General features: G+C 44.6%; 1 protein-coding gene across 3 annotated transcripts in view; it reads right to left on the bottom strand.

Moving 5' to 3' along the window:
- Piwil2 (piwi like RNA-mediated gene silencing 2) overlaps positions 1 to 14,023 on the bottom strand; it is a 55,028-nt gene that overhangs the window by 23,424 nt on the left and 17,581 nt on the right. For 2 of the 3 annotated variants that reach the window (XM_085698692.2, XM_048422143.3), the window contains exons 8-16: positions 13,594 to 13,718; positions 12,579 to 12,659; positions 12,185 to 12,298; positions 7,498 to 7,686; positions 6,899 to 6,983; positions 5,346 to 5,435; positions 3,616 to 3,756; positions 2,028 to 2,141; positions 513 to 701 (exon numbers count right to left, since the gene is read on the bottom strand). In XM_085698692.2, the coding sequence (XP_085554818.1) occupies positions 513 to 701; positions 2,028 to 2,141; positions 3,616 to 3,756; positions 5,346 to 5,435; positions 6,899 to 6,983; positions 7,498 to 7,686; positions 12,185 to 12,298; positions 12,579 to 12,659; positions 13,594 to 13,718 (1,128 nt within the window). The remainder of the gene's footprint in view (positions 1 to 512; positions 702 to 2,027; positions 2,142 to 3,615; positions 3,757 to 5,345; positions 5,436 to 6,898; positions 6,984 to 7,497; positions 7,687 to 12,184; positions 12,299 to 12,578; positions 12,660 to 13,593; positions 13,719 to 14,023) is intronic. The other variant, XM_048422144.3, reaches the window with a different exon arrangement.

Consider the following 14,023-nt stretch of genomic DNA (forward strand, 5'->3'; position numbering starts at 1 on the left):
GGCAAGACACTCATATACATAAAATTGAAAAATATGTTTATTTACAAAGAGATAAAAAGGCAGAGTCTGAAAGCTGGGATGGGAGTGCCCAGGTCCAGTGTTCTGGTCATTATCAGGATCAGTTAATGTGTCTAGGGTCAAGTTCATCACCAGGGCAATTTGCTTCCTGGGCCAGATCATTACAGTTCTGTTACAACTCAGAACTGAATCCAGAAGCCAGCACGTGGCCCAAGCAGCTGGTTCCTGAGCACAACATGTTCTACAGATAATGAACTAAAGCAGCTGCTCTTTCAGCCAGTTTCATAAGGAAACGGCTCGAGAGGGAGCAGACAGGAGCACATGAAAGCCAACACAGAATGAGAAATGAAAATAACCAAAGGGCATGAAGAAAATGAGGAGGACACGGGCTCCTGGGCATCACTAACAGACTGACAACCTAGATTATTTAAGATTAAGCATCCAAGTACTTTCAAAGATCTTGTAAGTTTACTCCAGTGAAGTTACTGCGTTACCTCAACTCCCAGCAGGGACTGGATGGTCCTGATGTAGGTCTCTATTCTGTCATCCTTCAGTTCAACCCAGGCTGGGGGGCTTATGCGCATGCCAACGGGGCCAGCTATCTTCTCCAACATGTTAACCAGTTCTCTGGCCGGGTCCATTGCTCTCTTTGGGTAAAAAAGTGCCCAGAAATGCATGGGGATCTAGGAACAAGAACATGATGTGTTTAGACAGTGGAGATATTACTATAGAGAATAAGTGACTCTCCACTCCCTCTGCTTGAGTCTCTCTGCCTTATGTAATTCCTATCATTCTCACAGACTTATAAACTGACTGTCATATGACAGAAAACTATACAACAAAGAAAAGGAAGATCTCGGGCTGGAGAGATGACTCAGTGGTTAAGAGCATTGCCTGCTCTTCCAAAGGTCCTGAGTTCAATTCCCAGCAACCACATGGTGGTTCACAACCATCTGCAATGAGGTCTGGTGTCCTCTTCTGGCCTGTAGGCATACACGCAGATAGAATATTGTATACATAATAAATAAACAAATATTTTTTAAAAAAAGAAAGAAAAGGAAGATCTACGAACACATCCAACAGTATGCATGAAAGTTGTGAACACAGGCTAAAGAAAGCAGTCAGACCTCAGACTATTCACTTTTTGATTTAAATATATATATATGCATTATATATACATATATGCATATATATATAAAACATTACAAACAAAAAGAATATATGCTTTTGCCAACTTCAGACAGTTGTTATTTTCAGAGAATGGGGGTGACAATAATCAAGAAATATGGTGAGAGGGTTGAATGTACCTATAAATTTGTTTCTCAGCCCTTGGTGTTGGTTATATAGGTCTGTTTAATTTGTGAAAATCAAGTTGTGCACTTCTAAGTGTGCTTTTTCTTTAACCATGCTGTATTTCTTTCTTCTTTTTCTGGTGTTGTTTTTTGATATAGGATATTTTGGGTAGCCTTAGCTGTCCTGGAACTCACTCTAAAGACCATACTTGCCTCAAACTCAAGAGATCCTTCTGCCTCTGCCTGCCAAGTGCTGCACCACCACTGCTGTATTTCAACAAAAGCTCTAAATTCGATGTTTTCCATATATGGCCACAAAGACGAAGTTGGTCAAAAACATTCAGAAATAATTGCCTACTAATTTATACTCTGAGGCAAATAACTAACACTGAGTTGTCTCTTGGGGGAGCCCTGCTTTAATTTGACTTCTTTCATGGATAAAAATAACCCTGGGAATTCCCAGGGGCAAAGAGGAAAGGAGAAGGAAAAGGAAGAACAGGTGATGGGCTGACACCAGACAAATCCCCATGGTAACGTATTTCCTTCTCTTCAGTCTGAGGTCAGACAGGGCTTCCCTCTAGGCCCACTCAGCTACAAGGGCTTGCTCAGGAGTCACTGAGAGTGGTTCAGATGGTATTTCCTCTCTAAGAGAGCACAGATCACCCATTCCCACACTCTGGGGAATACTGATTCTCCAGCACCTCAGAAATCACTCACAGTCAGAATGGAAGCATCTCTGGTCACTTCCTTAACCCAGTTCAGGTCCTCAGACGTGACAAATGAAGTGTTCCTTAAGTTAATCCTCTCCATTGGTAGAAGTCGACCTTCGATCTACAGAGAGAATAAAGTACCTCTGACATGGAGCCAGCTACAGAGCTCAGAAAATACTGGTACTATTGCCTCTGAAGCCTGTTCAGCTCCACACACACTTGACCTGCTACAGCCCCACCCCTCTCCCTTTCTCTCTTTTATAGACAGTCTTGCTGGCCTCCAACTTGTAACTTGGTAGGGCAGAGAGTCAATGCCAGAAAGGCGGTCACCAGAGCCTTTATCATGTGGCCTCTGTACCGTGCCTCAAGAGTGCCCAAAACCTAGGTTGTTAGGTTTTGTAGCAAAATGGCTTTACCTACTGCCATCACTGACATCATTTTCTAATAAAAATGTTCCTGTATGTATGTCATAATATGTATGCAAGTGTTTTTGTGTGTGTACATTCGCGTGCTGCATGTGCATGTTTGTGTGTGTGTGAGTGTGTGTGCGTTTGTTTGATTGTGTAGGCAAGGTATTCACATGTGTTTTCCTCTACTGCTCTCTGCCTTATTTTTGAGACAGCTTGTCCCCAAAGCCCAGACTGTCTAGACTAGTTGGTCAGTGAGCACTGGGAATCTGTCTGCCTGTACACTGTGCCCACCTGGTGTGATGTGGCACAGATCCACACCACCAGGCATATCCTTTTATGTGGTGTTAGGGACTGAGGACAGGGAACTGAGGTTCTCATGCTTTGTGGTATGGCAACCTAAGTTTGATCCCCAGGTCCTTGTGGTGGGAGGAATGACCCTACTCCTGTAAGCTGTCCTCTGACCTCCACATGCATGCTGTGAGCTACTCCTGTGTACACACACACAACAAATAAAATGCAATCAAAAAATTTTTTTTCAAGACAGCATTTGTCTGTGTAGCCTTGGCTGTACTGGAACTCACTCTGTAGACCAGGCTGGCCTTAAACTCACAGAGATCTGCCTGCCTCTGCCTCTTGAGTGCTCGGATTAAAGGTGCACACACCACCATCCAGCTAAAATTTTGAAAAACAGACAAGATGGCTGGAGAGATGAGCTCAGTAGCCAAGGGCCCTGGTTGCTCTTCTAGAGGTCCTGAGTTCAAGTCCCAGCACACACATGGTGACTCAGAACCATCTATAATGGGATCTGAGTCCCTCTTCTGTACTGCAGACACACCAGAAGACAGCAATCAAATACATAATAAATACATCTTAAAAAAAAAACTTTAAAAAGAAAACAGAAGAAAGGCACAGAACTCTAAAGATAATTTAGGTGAGGGTTCAATCTCTAGCACCTAAAAAAAAAAAGTCTAAAAAATTTAAATGGGGCTGGAAAAGGTACCTGTCTGAGTTTGATCCCCAAATCACACAAGGCAGAAAGAGAGAACACATAAACAAAATATAAACAAACAAAAAACAAAAACGAAATGAAGAGCAAAGCCCCATAGAGGACAGGGAGGCCACCCTCTCCCTCACAGCTCCAGGCCCCTGGTCCAGGCAGATGCCACACAAGCATCTCTGGCTCACCTTGTGGACATCTTTTTGTAGACTGAGCCCCCAGCGGGTCAGCTCATTGTTGGCTGTATCGTTTTGTGAAATTCTCTGCATCAGGCATTCCAAAGCACTGTGGTGCTGTTTAGGGCTCAGGTTAATCTGCTGAGTCAAGTCCTAGACAGAATTAAAAAGAAAATCGGCATCACTCCCTCTAACAGGAGGCTAAATGAAACCCAGCGGCATGAAATATTTTCGTGAGCAATCTCATACTCAGGGAAATCAGTGGAAAACGTCAAATAAAGCCAAGGACTCTTGTAAATACTTCTGAGGAATGTGAATGAGGTTCATGGAGAAAATTCAGTTAAAAAAATTAACATTTTTCAGAAGGCCCTGACTGTCTCTCTTGCTGAGCCATGGTGACGCATATCTTTAATCCCAGCACTCAGGAGGGAGAAACAAGTGGATCTCCTGGTTTGAGGCTAGCCTGGTCTAAATAGCGAGACCTTGTCTCAAAATAATTTTTTTTAATTTATTTTATTTATTATATATAGTGTTCTGCCTGCCTGTATGCCTGCAGGCCAGAAGAGGGCATCAGATCTCACTACAGATGTTTGTGAGCCACCATGTGATTGCTGGGAGTTGAACTCATACCCTCTGGAAGAACAGTCAATGTCTTCAACCTCCGAGCCATCTCTCCAACCCCCTCAAAATAATTTTTTAAGCTATTGTCTCTGCTCCATGACATCTGATTTCTTTTGAAAAGCATCTTTGAATTTAAAATTCCTAAGAGAGTCTATAAACAGGAATGAAGGAGGATTAATTATATCTATTTAAAATCTGGGAAAGAAGTAGGGGGAAGGGCTGGGGTAGAGAGTTCCATGTTTATGCTAGGGTCAAATACAACAGGACAGTAAACCACACTCAGGCTCCCACTTTGTCTTTGTGTATTAGAAAGTCAGCACCACCATAAGGTTCCCTACTCCCACCACTTGCCACAGTATTAACACATTCTAGGTACTTTGAGAGACACTCAACAGGTGAGGAATCTGAATCATGTAAGAGTTCTTCATGCTTCTGAGGCTCGTGAGCCATGCAGCTGCTGTTCAGAGCCTCCAGGGCTGTCCAGATATCACAGGGATCATAAAGTCATTAGGGGTTGGGTGTTGCTGGGAGGAAGCTTTGACCTGCACAGTCGGAGCTAAAGGTAAACATGAAAGAAATCTTCCACAGGGTCTTTCTGCTTCTTTAGGCTCTCTGTAATGCTACTCAAAAATCTTACAAAGTCTGTGGGTTTGGGACAGACCAGAAAAGTAAAGTGGCAGAGGGCAGCTGGGCCATCTGTGCCGGTCGGCACTGAGCTGATGCTCCCAGGGCCTCAGAGCTTCACTTCGCATCTCCCTACTTGGCTTCATCCTCCTCCACGCTGTCACAGACACTGATGACCTAAAGAGCACTACGGTAATGTGGTGCTCTCAAGGAGTCTCGTTACAGTTATATAACCAGTCAGCTATCACCAGCTGACTAGAGAGATGAGGACAGGGCTGTCATTTTCACTTAGAATCCAGGACCTGCACTGTTCTAAAGACCTCCAAAGCTTGTATCTGGTGGTGCGGTATGTGGAGAAGATTCTACAGGAAGGAAAACTGGAGCCCAGAGGAAGGCTCGCCCAGGGAGTCAGAGCTGGTCAGGATATTAAAAGGTGGCTACTCGAAGTAGGCATCTCCCCCAAACAGCAGGTACCCCTGAAACAGCAAAAGTCCAACCTTCATGGCCCTGAAATCCTTCTTCATCTTCTCGGGGATCCCCGTCATGAAGGAGAGCTCAGGCAATAGCAGGATTTCCCCCTTCAGCAGCTGAGACAAGAAAACAGGAAAGTGAGGGACAGAGATGGCAGCCTGGGGCCCACTGGAGGTGGGTGCAGGTCTGCACCGACACACCTACCACTGAGGAACTTTCATAAAATTCCAGGGGGGAGGACAAGAGGACAGGAAACACTGCATGTAGTCTACCCTTCGTGTCCTCTGTCACAATGTCCTCTTCATGATAGCCGCTGTTTAGGTGAGGAAAAGGGGGGGGTGGCAGAAAAAGGTTGGCCCTATTGAGCCTCAAGACAATGGCAAGACAACTGGTCAAGCTCAGTGCTTCCTGCTCTGAGGCTCCTCAGCAGCAGAAGAGGTGAGGCCTCAGAGATGGCTCCGCACTTAAAAACACTTGCTGCTTTTGCAGAGGAACGGGGTTTGGGTACCAGAACCCACACAATGTCTCACAACCATCTGAAACATCTAAAACACCTTCTCTGACCTTAGAGAGCATCAGGCATACATGTGGTACAGAGACATACAGGCAGACATAAATAAATCTAGACGCTTTTTAATTTAAAAAATAGATCAAGAACAGTATCAAGGCAATTATCTAGGCCCTTCTCCTGTTAAATCTATAGATTTGAATCTAAATCTACAGATTTGCTTGTGTTTTTTTAAAGATTCATTCTTATTATTTTAATTATGTTTATGTGTGTGATGGAGTATACACACATGAATGCAAGTGCCCAGAGGTCAGAGGTGTCAGATCCCCTGGAGCTGGGATTACAGGTAGTTCTAACCTGCCTGATGTGGGTGTTGGGAATTGAACTCAGGTCCTGAGGAAGAGCACTTATGTTCTTAATCACTGAGTCATCTTCCCAACCCCCATAAACTCAACATTTTCTTTCTTTCTCTTTCTCTCTCTCTCTCTTTCAATTGAGGCAGAGTCTCACTACAGAGCTCTAGTTGGCCTGGAACTCACGATGTAGACCAGGTTGGCCTTCAACTCAAGAAATCTATCTGACTCCCAAGTGCTGGGATTACAGTCATGTGCTACCATGCCCATATCTGAGTTTTAATCTCTCTTTCTCTCTTTAAGAGTGTTTAGCGTGTACACACACACACACACACACACACACACACACGCACCTGGGTACCACAGAAGCCAGAAGAAGGCTTCAGATCCCCTGGAACTAGATTCATAGACAACTGTGAGCTGTCATGTGGGTGATGAGAATGGAACCCAGGTCCTTTTGAAGAACAGCCAGTGTTCTTAACCCCTCTATCATCTCTCCAGCCCCCAGAATTTCCATCTTTATTTATACGAAATTCTCCTTAATGCCTTTAACCTAATTGCTCATTTTGGTAGTTAGCTCCTCCTGATGTGGCCTAGCAACTCTGGCTATAAGAAACATAAAGCCAGGCCCAGTGAGCACCCCACACTGCAGGCCTGCGGACATGCCTGTGAGTGCACACTCATGAAGTGGCTGACCGGACCGAGAACTATCACTCACTGTGCCGTAGTTATTCTGTCGCTCACTGGGCCTGTGGATGAGCAGTGGCTGGTCGTCTTCCTTAACGGTGATCCCGTAGTTTTTGCTGAGGTAAGAGAGTAAGAAACAGTGTCACCCCTCCCTGCAGCTCCGGCCAAGGCTACTGCAGCTTATGACGGGTACAGGGCCCTCTGAGAATCCATCAGAAACTCATCACAGTAGATGTAAGTGGAAGAGGCAGGCTACAGTTTCCTTGCTAGTAGACAAAGAACAGAAGCTGTAAGCCCAGGAGAGAAACGTGTGAAAGTTCATTATGCTACAGGGCTTGGACAATAAAAGGTACAATAAAAGTCTACTGATTAAAGAGCTGAATTCCACTTTTCTCACCAGACAGAATCAACAAGAGAAATACAATTCACAGCCCAAAATTCACTTATGTAGTTATTGCCAAAAGAACCAACTGAAAAGGCAACACATTCAGGCCAGACCCCACAGACAAGCTCACTGGGTCTCAGGATCTGAACAGTGTCGGGTACCCTGCTATTAACAGTACTCAGTATCCCAGAGACTGGGGGAGCACATCACACCTCCACCCTCAGGCCCAAGTGAGCCTCTCGTACCTGTAGTACTCCAGGAATGTGATCTCCTTCCCATCAGACATCAAAAAGCTGTCTTTGGGGGTCTTGTTCCAGTCCACATCATCGATGCGGTAGGTGCGGTTGTTGTAGCGGGTGATGACAATGCTGCCAACCAGGAGCTTGCTGCACTCATCCTGGAAGTGCTCCTTGTTCTGCTGGTACATAGCATGCCTTCGGGGAGAGGCAAGAGGCTTTGCATGGCATCCGTACACTCGGGGACACAGGAAAAGGGATGGGGGTGCCAAAAAATGAGGGAGGGCCTAAGGATTGATCACAGCTTTTACTCCTTATTAGTCACAGTCAAGATGTCATTACAGATGGCCGTGAGTCACCATGTGGTTGCTGGGAATTGAACTCAGGACCTCTGGAAGAGCAGTCAGTTAAGAAGGCTTAACCTCTGAACCATCTCTCCAGCCCCCAAACTGAAATCTTTTATATGCCAAAGAGTTTTATGAAAAATAAGGCAACTGGGCCAGGAGTAGTGGTATACATCTTTAGTGCTATCAGGAAGGAGGCAAAGGCAGGCAGGTCTCTGTGAGTTCCAGGCCAGTACTGTAAGTTCCAGACCAGTCAGGGCTACACAATCAGATCCTGTTTCACAAGAAAGAGGGAGGGTATTGGGAGGGAGGGAGGGAAGGAGGGAGGGAAGGAGGGAGGGAAGGAGGGAGGGAGGGAGGGAGGGGAGGAAAGGAGGAAAGGAAAAGAGGTGCTGGCTAGTCTTATCTGAAAGGAGAGAACCTCAACTGTGAACATGTCTCCATAAGGTTCAGTTGTAAGGCATTTTCTTTTTCTTTCTTTTTTGGTTTTTCAAGACAAAGGGCTTCTCTGTGTAGCCCTGGCTGTCTTAGAACCCACTCTGTAGTCCAGGTTGGCCTACAGAGATCCTGTAGAGACCCGCCTGCCTCTGCCTCCCGAGTGCAGGGATTAAAGGCGTGCGCCACAACTCTCGGCTGCAAGGCATTTTCTCAGTTAGTGATCAATGCGGAAAAGCCCAGCTCATTGTGGGCGGGGCCATCCCTGGGCTGTGGTCCTGGGGTCTATAAGAAAGCAGGCTGAGCAGGCCATGAGGATCAAGTCAGTAAGGAACACCCCTCTGTGGTCTCTGCATAAGCTCCTCACTCCAGGTTTCTGCCCTGTTTGAGATGCTGTCCTGACTTCCTTTGATTGTGAACAGTGATGTGTAAGCCCCTTTTCCTTCCCACGTTGCTTTGGTCATGGAGCTTCATCAAAGCAATAGAAACCCTAACCAAGACAGGAAAGACAACGTACATGAAAGAAAATATCCTGCATTGTGTATCTGACAAATTATCTGTATCTAAAATACACAAACCTTACAACTAAAAAAGGTGTTTTAGAGCCAGGCAGTGGTGATGCACACCTTTAATCCCAGCACTCGGAAGGCAGAGGCAAGTGAATCTCTGTAAACTCGAGGCCAGCCTGGTCTACAGAGCGAGTTCTAGACAAACTCCAAAGCTACACAGAGAAACCCTGATGGGGGGGCATTTTAGGTACTGGAGAGATCGCTCCATGTTTAAGAACACTGGCTGTTCTTCCAGAGAACCTAAGTTCAATTCCCAGCATGCACATGGCAGATCACAGCTGTCTATAACTCCAGTTCTAGTAGATCCAATACTCTCATACAAACATACATATAGACAAAAAAACCAATGCATGTGAACTAAAAAAAAATTAAAAATTTAAAAGTACATTTTAAAATGGGCCAAGATACACAAAAGGCCAAAAAGGCCAAAAAGGCGCAGGAAAAGCTGCCCAATAGCACTGATCATAGGGGAACTGTGGTCAAAGTCACAGCGAGACTCACTTCCATACAAAGGTGGTTAGGACAAAAACAGATGACAAGTGAAGCTGCGGGTAAGCCAGAGCCTTTGGCCACCACTGGCGGGGATGTGTGACATTCATTTATGCTGTAGACATCTATTTAATGATGCAAAGATGTGTTGCATTCTTTTATGCTGCATTTGTTTAACTCTGTGAAGCTATGTTACTTTGACTGCCTAAAACACCTGATTGGCCTAATAAAGAATTAGGCAGGAAAAGAGAAAAAGGTGGGGTTGGTATGCAGAGAAATAAATAGGAGATGTAGGGGAAAGAATGAGGAATGAGAAAAGGAGAAGGAGAGGAGGATGCCAGGGGCTAGCCACCGAACAACACATTCAGCCATAGAGTAAAAAGGAGAAGGAGAGAAGGATGCCAGGGGCTAGCCACCGAACAACACATTCAGCCATAGAGTAAAAAGGAGAAGGAGAGGAGGATGCCAGGGGCTAGCCACCGAACAACACATTCAGCCATAGAGTAAAAAGGAAAGGAGGATATATAGAATAACAAGAAGTTTTAAAAAGTCCAGAGGCAAAAACGTAGTTAAAGAGAAATGGGAAAATTTAAGTTAGAAAAGCTGTCTAGAAACAAGACAAGCTAAGGCCAGGCATTCATAAGTGAGAATAAGTCTCTGTGAATTTATTTGGGAGCTAGACGGTGGCCCCGAAACAGTCAAAAAATCAACAATACATAAGAAACGTTCATCTGTTCTTGGGCTACTAAAGGCTTAAAATAGAGCACACGGAAACGGCAGCACATACACCACGATCTGGACATGCAAGCTCACAGCCAAACAGTGAACACAACAAGCATCCCTCAAATAGCTCAGTGAGGTGGCTTAGCAGGGAAGGGCTCCTGCTGCCCAGCCTATCAACCTGAGCTTGATCCTTGGGACCCTGTAAAAGTGGAAGGAGAGAACCAACACCAAAACATTGTCCTCTGACCTCCAAACCCAAACAGCAGACACACCTGCAAATATACAGCATGCACACACACATTAGTAAATAAAACATTTTAAAGATCACTTTTTTAAAAAAGAAAATACTTGGTGTTGAAGAGATAGTTCAGTGGTTTTCCAGAGGATCAGGGTTCAGCAATCATGCTGGATGGCTCACAATCTTCTAACTCCAGGTCCAAGGGACCTGATATATTCTGGTCTCCCTTGTACATATACACAGCATATACTCATACATACATAATAAATATTTTTAAAAGGAAAATATAGAATACAAATATGGTAGAATATTGTTCCATGCAAAAAAGAATGCTGTCTCATGTTTATAACATGAATGGATCTTGAAAGCATACCAAGACACAGAATATTATGCATAAGATAGTTTTTCATATGAAATGTTTGTAATAGACAGAAAACAAATTAGTGCATTAGGATTACAAATCTGAGGCCAACACGGGCAAAACCCTGTCTCAATCAGTGGGAAAAAAGACAGGGAGAGAAAAAGGGAGGAAAGAGAGAGAGCGAACAGAGTGATGGTTTCTGTAGGTCTCAGGGAAAAGGAGGACACTAATGGCCAATGGGTGTGGGCTTCTCTCTGCAATGACAAACACGTTCTAAAACCGTCTGCACCCACAGTATATAGCACTAGATACACTAACAGTCACAGAGCAGCACCCTCCAAGTAAGTATATGTCATAGTTCTCAATAAGCTATTTAATAAGACCACACTGGGGCCAGCTAGATGGCTCAGTGGGTAAAGACACTTGTTACCAAATCTGAAGACCTGAGTTCGATTCTTGATCCTCAAGGTGGAGAAAACCTATTCTTTCAAATTGTCCTCTCACCTTCACACATGTACATATACATACACAAACAAATGTAAGAAAAATCAGCACAAGCTGGAACATAGCTCAGTGCTGGAACGCTAGCTTAACATGCATGAGGGCTTTGGGTTCTGTCTCCAGTCACAGAAACAATAATATAAAAAAGATCAGACATATACTTATTATCTCAGTCTTTGTGGGTCAGGAATTGAGGTGGCCTAGCAAGGCACTTCTTAACAAGGTTCCAAGCCAGCTGAAGATGCCTCAAGGCTGAGCAGAAAAAGGTGTATCACTAATATCATGGAAGTGAGCCACTCCACGGGGCTGCCCTGCAACACAGTCGCTGGCTTCCGCTAGGTTTTTCCCAAGGACCCTGAGACAGCACACCACAGACAGGGGAGCACAGTCTTCCTACTCTACCCTCCTGCACACTCTGTCACTAAGATAGGTGGGAAAGCCCAGCCAACACTGCAGAGTGGAAGCCTGCAAGAGGACCTCCCAGACCCCACCATCATTAGGAACGGAGGAGGAGCCTCTCCTTGACCAAACTCTAGCTGTGCTCTTCCTCACCAGGTTTCCACTTTCACCACTGCACTAGACTTTAGCAAGAATCTGACTCAATCAGTTTAGCTCGAATTCCAACCTTGATATCTGATTGCCTTCCATGCATATCTGATTAAACCCTTCATTCCCATCATCCCCTACCCATCCAGGTGATGTCCTAGGCCTGCCAAAGCAAGAATCCTCTTCTGGCTAGACTCCCTCCCTCTCTGTGGGGTTTCCCTGTTGGTAACCCCTTCTACTCTCCCCTACACCTTTACTGTTTTATATATTCCCACTTCCCTAGTGGATGTGTTGGTATGCACCTGTAGTGCCAGCCACCTCGGGGGCTACCCAACCAGGGGTTTCTGTTTGTCTTCTTTTTTAAAAAATTTTAAAAAAATACCAAGTTTAAAAAAAAAGCCCCCACAGAACAGAGCCAGCCTGTCCTCCGACTACTCACTGTTGAGCTTCAGAAAGCAATTACGATGTTAAGGGTGGGTCACTCACTCACATGACATCCAGCACAGAATCATTCCGAATGACTTTATGGGAGACATCAGCAAGCAGGAAGAGCCCTCCATCCGTCCTCCGGATGCTAGCTGCATAGCCAGGCCAGATCTGCAACCTAAAGAAGAGGTGTTCCAAGAGCATTAGGGCCACAGAATTCCATGCCCCAATTAGACACAGTACTGATATTGTTCTTGTCAATAATAAGGAAGCCCTGGGGGGAAATGTAATCAAGTCAGTATCAGTACAAATTTACTAAAAACAGAAACAGAAAGATTTAGTTGATTAAATTGTGGTTAGCACCATAAAATACTAGTGAAGTTTTTGTCCTAAGTATAGTGGGCATAATAGAGTTTCCAGAACATTCAAAAGTAAAGGGGGAAAAACAAACCACCTACCGATGTTGCTGTAGCACCATAGCACTGGTAGGGTCATAGAAGTTTCTCCCCACAAGCTTCATATCCAAAAGTTTCATTACCCTGAAATAAATGTGAGGGGTGAGTTTCCTTTCTCCTCCTCTGTACCAGGGGCGAAACACGGAGCTTTACAGTCGCTAGGCAACTCACCACCGAGCTGCATCCCAAGCCCAATAGAAACAGCTCTTTCAGTCTTAGCTATGGCTTCCTCTACAAACCTGAAGGTGCAGAAAAGTTTTTGTGTTTTGCATCATGTAGCTTATGTTTAGAATAATCTTGCTCTAAAAAAGGAAAGCTAGCAGGGCAGTCATCTGGAGTTGGAGCAAACAGCGGAATGCTCTCTCAGCGCCCAACTCACCAAGCACAGGACTATTTCCCAGCCTAACTGCATTACTGTTCCATGAACAAGAGCATGCAAGGGAACTAGTTTCCAAATTTGTGAACAGCCCACCAAGGGGACTGTGCTTGTTCCAGTTCACTTTAAGTTCTGCTTCATTAAATTAAGTACTTTTGGAGTAACACCTGTGCAAAACCGAAAGCCTCTAAAAAAAAAAAAAAAAGATAAACAATTCTGTCAGCAAATATTTTTGCACTCTGAGAAGTCTCTTCACCCATAACACCATTAAATAAACAATATTGACATCTGTTTTGGCTGAATATGGTTGCTCATGCCTGTAATCCCATTAGGGAAGCTGAGACAGAAGGATCAGGATGGGGAATCCTCAGCTATTTATCAAGTCTGAGACTAGCCTGAGTTACATGAAATCCTACCTTAAAGCAAACATCTGGTCTGAAAATTCTTAAAACTAATCCAAAGGAATCCATTTGCCTACTTGGCTACTCATACGCCTAATTGCAGGGACCCAAATCTGACCTATCAAGTGAGAGATAATTTTTGAATGAGTTGATGCGAAGGCTACCCACAGACACTGTGTGTGGCACCATCCACACTTCCTGGGGAGCCATACTCCAAGCACAGTGGCAGTCGCTTTCTTACCGTCGGAAAACAACATTGTAGAAAGGAATGCACAAGTCAGAGCACGGCTCGAGGATCTTCGTCAGCTGAATCTTGATGCTGATCTCGGCATCATCGGTTTTCCTCTGGCTTTTTAACTCAACAACCTAACAAATATGTACAAGTAACAAGAAATTACAGACATGAAGTCTTAGCCCTAACTTATCGAGTTCTACAGCTCAAAATGTAGCTTCAACTTCCCCCTCACTCTGCAGCCTGTGCTGGCAAAATCGGTGTGACAATAAATAGATAAACATAAATAAATAAAATTCCAAGTTGAAATTTTAAATCTTTATTTTTTCATTGTATGCAGGTACCCAAGGAGGTCAGAAGGCGGCGCTGAGTTCTCTGGTATTAGAAGGATGATCAAGAGCCACCCAGTACTGGTGCTAGAAACCAAACCTGGGTTCTC

This window comes from Myodes glareolus, chromosome 12 (assembly GCF_982192425.1).
Source record: "Myodes glareolus chromosome 12, mMyoGla1.1, whole genome shotgun sequence".
In the NCBI taxonomy this organism is placed as follows: Eukaryota; Metazoa; Chordata; class Mammalia; order Rodentia; family Cricetidae; genus Myodes; species Myodes glareolus.